This window comes from Musa acuminata, chromosome BXJ2-3 (genome assembly GCF_036884655.1).
Source record: "Musa acuminata AAA Group cultivar baxijiao chromosome BXJ2-3, Cavendish_Baxijiao_AAA, whole genome shotgun sequence".
NCBI lineage: Eukaryota > Viridiplantae > Streptophyta > Magnoliopsida > Zingiberales > Musaceae > Musa > Musa acuminata.
In genome coordinates this window covers 5,846,920-5,851,795 of record NC_088340.1, presented here as the reverse complement: position 1 = coordinate 5,851,795, position 4,876 = coordinate 5,846,920, and the positions used below count along the sequence as shown (strand labels likewise).

Below are 4,876 nucleotides of genomic sequence, written 5' to 3'. Positions count from 1 at the left end.
AATTGGGTTTTAGAAGCTATTGTTCCCAAATAACCTTTTGATCTTTCAACATTTCCTATTAGACAGCATTTTAAGTGCATATAATTTATTAAAACCGGATATATTGATGGTCTAATAATAAAAAAAAAGGAATCGGACCATCAATTATTCTGATCGATTATATTAGCCTTAAATTTGAATCCTCTTACTTTTTTTTTTAGGGTTTTTGAAAAAAATACATTATTCAACCCTTTTTTAAGCGCCAATGTATCATTTATTTTTTTTTCTTGTTAATATCCTCATTTGTTTTTTTAATAATCATTTTTGTTCTTCCATTTTCCATCCCTTTATTTGTTTCTTTCATCACCACTCTCTTTTGACAATTCTAAGGAGTGGTTTAGTCTACCTAAATTAACACAAGCTTTTATTCTCAGCTCAATTTAGAATTTTCCATTTCAGAGTTTTCACATTTTCTTTTCTTCTAAATGAAATCCTTGGTCAATGTAGAGATGCTATCATGCTCACGCTACGTATCTATGTAGGTATTAATCTAGATCTTAGAGAATCTCAAGTGGACTTCAAGCATAGATATATTCTGCCATCTTACATCTTACATCTTATATATATATATATATATATATATATATATATATATATATATATATATATATATATATATATATATATATATAAAGGAATGCTTTTACCTCATACTTAATTATAGTGTAATTAATGAGTTCTTTAAAGTCTAATGACAAGGGAGAGAGAAAGAAAGTTTAGTAAGTTACTAATCCTCTCTCTCTCTCTCTCTCTCTCTCTCTCTCTCTCTCTGTCGCTCTCGCCGGCTCCCGGGAAGACACGCCACCTTGGCTGGGTGAGCGTGGCAATGGAGAACGCGTGGCGTGGTGATGGTCTCCATGATGCTTCAGGCCCTTCCACCCAGCCTTAGTGCTCCTCCTAGCTAAATTTAATTCCTCTTTTTGAGTATGGAGGAGCAACATAAATGACTGCACTCACGCATTTGCCACACAAACAAAAGGATGACTTCCCTTCGCGTGCAGCACTCCACTTCATGCTCACTCCATTGTGCAGCCGTTTCTTGTCCTTTTTGCTTTGGCTTTCCCCCCCACCAACATCACCACCCCCTTCCTTCCATACAAATCCCGCATGCTCCCCCACCCCACCTCTCTATATATACCCTCCCACTCTGAGGTCCTCAAACATCCTCTCTTCTCTCTTCAACTCTCTCTCTCTCTCTCTCTCTCATCCGCTGCCACTTCTGGCACACATCTTTTGGTGTCTGTCTTATCCTCGAAGAAGATATGGGTGAGGCTGTGGAGAATGTGTATGGCACCAATGCCCATGGCGATCGTCATCGAGCCAAAGATGGCGTAGACGCGTGCAAGTGGTACGAAGAGGAGATCGATGATGATCTCAAGTGGTGTTTCGCTTTGAACAGGTGAGATATCTCTTGTTCCTCATCTTTGTTAGTATAACCTGCATGCTGAGATCAAGTCACCACCTACTGATGCTATTTTTCTTGTTCTTCATCTTCGTCTTCATAGTGTGCTGCATCGAGGGACAAGCAAGTTTCAAGACATAGCTCTTATTGACACTAAACATTTCGGAAAGGTTTCTATATATATTCTACAAATATTTCTCTTCTTTCTTTTCTGCTTCGTCTACTTATGACCAACTTATTCTGCATGTGGCAAGGCTTTGGTGATCGATGGAAAGATGCAGAGCGCGGAGATGGACGAGTTCATCTATCACGAGTGCTTGATCCATCCATCCCTTCTTTGCCACCCCAAGTCAGTCCTTGTTTCCCTAATCCTATCTGTCAGCTTCAAAACATCCGCATGGCTTTCAGGAGTTCTCTTGTCTACTGACTTCCACTGGCTTTGTCATGATTGCAGTCCCAAGACTGTGTTTATTATGGGAGGTGGCGAGGGGTCTGCAGCGAGGGAAGTCCTCAAGCACAAAACCATCCAGAGAGTGGTCATGTGCGACATCGACGAGGTATAATGCATAAAACACCCTAAAGTTGGATGTGGGAAGGATCTAATTATAGTCAGCAATTATTCTTTTACATCCATGACATGTAATGAACACATGCACATTAATTCTGTCTGATGAAACTGGCATGCAGGAGGTGGTCGACTTCTGCCGAAGGTATCTGACGGTCAACTGCGAAGCATTCGCCAGCGACAAGCTCTGCCTCGTCATCAACGATGCCAGGTTAGTAAATATGAGACAACAAGTTCTGCTGTCATTTCCATGCAATTAAATTCATGCACAGGTATCAGTTCCCAGTAAAGCAAGAACCGGAGAAGAATCGTCGACGGTTCTCTCTACTTTGGTTATTGACAATTGATGAGTGCAGGGCTGAGCTGGAGAAGAGGGAAGAGAAGTACGACATTATAGTGGGGGACTTGGCTGATCCTGTGGAAGGAGGACCATGCTATCAGCTGTACACCAAGTCCTTCTATGAACAAGTTCTGAAGCCCAAGCTGCACCATCATGGCATCTTTGTTACTCAGGTGCCCATCCTAAAAGAATCAAAGCATCCTTCCTACCTTTATCCTTTTACAAGTTCAGAGAGAGGCTTTTCCATAAAGCATCGACCACTGTCTAATTCTTTCTCTGCAAGTAGGCTGGACCAGCCGGTGTTCTGACCCATAAGGAGGTCTTCTCTTCCATCTACAACACCTTGAAGCATGTCTTTAAACGTAAGTTCACAGTATTAGTGCCTTTTTAGCTTCCGAAACATTGCATAGTTTGCTCCTTTCTGCAGATGTGCTTGCGTACACGGCTCATGTGCCATCCTTCGCGGATACCTGGGGATGGGTAATGGTAACTTCGCGAATTTATGTTGCTTTGGATTGAGATGCTGCTGCTGTCATCTTACTCTCATTAACTTGCTCTCTTTGATGTGCTCTCAAGGCATCGGACCAGCCGATAATGCTGGACGCCCAACAGATCGATGAGAGGATCAGCAAACGAATAAACGGAGAACTCCTTTACCTGAACGGGGAATCACTTGTATCCTCCACCACAATGAACAAGAGCGTCTACACATCGTGAGTGATCCCAAGATAAGCAAGTGTTGGTAGATATGGTTTCCAGGCCGACTAATATTGTGTTGGGTATCCGAACACTGCAGCCTTTTGAAAGAAACGCATATCTACACGGAGGAGAGCGCCAGATTTATCTACGGACATGGAAGGGCTTGTTTCGCTTAGCAGCGCTTGGCGGTTGAAGAGCTACACAGTCGTCGATGCTTGGAGGAAGAAGATGACTTAAAGAGAGAAGTTTGGGTGTTGAAGACTACTTCTTTCAAGTAAAAGCAAAGAAGAATTTGTGATGATGTGTTTGACTTGTTTCTTATCCTATGAAATGAACACAGGCATACACTAACTTACTGTCTTGTTCGAGAAAACAACTCAAAAGGTGATAGAGAGTACTAATTCACAGAAAGAGATAACAGAGGCAAAAACCAGTGCCTCAAAACTCTTGATCACTAACAAATCTTTAAAGACTCCCATAACTAAAGCTTTCAATCCTTTTAATTCTAGAAAAAAGCTTTAATACTAATGTATCAAAACCAATAATCTCTTTCATTGAGCAAAGAGACACTAAATAAATAAGGAAATACATAAATAATACCTTCATTTCTTTTCTGAACATGAATCAATCTTTCTACTGATTGTCAACTGTTTCTTTTACTATGATCTCTCTATTTTTTATGATCGTCAAGATCGTATCTTCTTTTTTTATTTGTTAACTTGATTCGATCTACACTTTGGTGATTGATAAAATATTAGAACCTTAAGAGATTTGATGGACAACAAAAAAACAGAGGAAAGATAGAGATGGGTGGAAAGGTTCCAGTTAACGAACACCTTAGAATTAGCAAGAGTAGAAATTACAGCGAGTAAGCACTAAAGAGAATTCATGGAAGGAGGAAGGGAGGATAGAGAAAACATATACTTCAAGCATTACAAAGAACGTCTGCTCTCCAGCTTTAGCTTCAGCTTCAGCTCCGTTTGACGGGATCAAAGTTGGAGACGGCGATGACTGCCCCTCCAATAGCACTCAGCACGACGCCACCAGCGACGATGCTGAGCAGGAAGTTCTTGAGGGACGGGGAGAGGCCCGGCTGGGCGGCCTCAGCCACGTCCGGGATCACCAACGCCGCCGCCAAGGCCGCTGCCGTCAACCCCGCGAGCGCCTGCTCCTTCACAGACGACGGAGTCGACGAGGATGCGCGGACCTGGAGGGAGCGGCGCTGGGGCCTCGGCGTCTGCCTGCCGGCCTTCGTGGGGTTCCTCATGGAGTGGAAGAAGGCATCGGAGCCTGAAACGGCCCTCTTTTGGGTTGCGGAGGAGGGTGAGGCCAAGCCCACGGTGAGCGCCGCCACAGCAGATGCCATCGGATTGTGCTTGCAGTATCGCAGGGTGGTGAGGAGAGAAGAAGCCGAGGCGTGCTTTTAGAACGGATGGACAAGGGAGGAACAGAAGTAGAAGTAGCGGTGTGAGAAGGGATAGGTGGACGAGAGGCTGGAAATGGATGCAAGCCGCCATGTCAGCGACCGGATCCCATGTGGCGGCTTCTGGTTGCGACTTGGGAGGATAAGCTTATCGCTGTGATTCTGTCGCTGTTGTTGCGCCATATTCCAGATCTCACTTGGACCCGTTTCAGTACCTGAAACCAATTAGAAGAGAACAAAGGCGAAGAAGAAGGGCAGACATTGAGAGAACACTGTTTAATCTTACATGGCTTAAACAAAGACAGACTCCCGGTAAATACATACTTTAACCATAGCTGCTGCTCTTCTCCTTTCACAGCTGCTGATGACTGCTCATACATTTTCTGTGTAGTTCAGCTCCTCTGTTCC

General features: G+C 43.5%; 2 protein-coding genes across 2 annotated transcripts; one reads left to right on the top strand and one right to left on the bottom strand.

Annotated features, from left to right (window-relative positions):
- Positions 1-1,198: 1,198 nt before the first annotated feature.
- LOC103977616 (thermospermine synthase ACAULIS5) lies at positions 1,199-3,396 on the top strand. Its single transcript, XM_009393181.3, has 10 exons — positions 1,199-1,438; positions 1,545-1,611; positions 1,696-1,790; positions 1,896-1,998; positions 2,129-2,217; positions 2,363-2,519; positions 2,633-2,708; positions 2,774-2,832; positions 2,923-3,059; positions 3,143-3,396. The coding sequence occupies exons 1-10, from the start codon at positions 1,302-1,304 to the stop codon at positions 3,219-3,221; spliced, it is 999 nt and encodes a 332-aa protein (XP_009391456.2). The 5' UTR covers positions 1,199-1,301; the 3' UTR covers positions 3,222-3,396.
- A 456-nt stretch (positions 3,397-3,852) lies between these two features.
- On the bottom strand, positions 3,853-4,492 carry LOC103977615 (uncharacterized). Its single transcript, XM_009393180.2, has one exon. The coding sequence runs from the start codon at positions 4,409-4,411 to the stop codon at positions 4,016-4,018; it is 396 nt and encodes a 131-aa protein (XP_009391455.2). The 5' UTR covers positions 4,412-4,492; the 3' UTR covers positions 3,853-4,015.
- Between the last annotated feature and the right edge of the window lie 384 nt (positions 4,493-4,876).

Coding starts and splice junctions, on each gene's coding strand:
- LOC103977616 (XM_009393181.3), top strand. CDS start 1,302: ATGGGTGAGGCTGTGGAGAATGTGTATGGCACCAATGCCCATGGCGAT. Junction 2,520..2,632: donor ATGGCATCTTTGTTACTCAG/GTGCCCATCCTA, acceptor CTCTGCAAGTAG/GCTGGACCAGCCGGTGTTCT. Junction 2,709..2,773: donor CTTGAAGCATGTCTTTAAAC/GTAAGTTCACAG, acceptor TCCTTTCTGCAG/ATGTGCTTGCGTACACGGCT.
- LOC103977615 (XM_009393180.2), bottom strand. CDS start 4,411: ATGGCATCTGCTGTGGCGGCGCTCACCGTGGGCTTGGCCTCACCCTCC.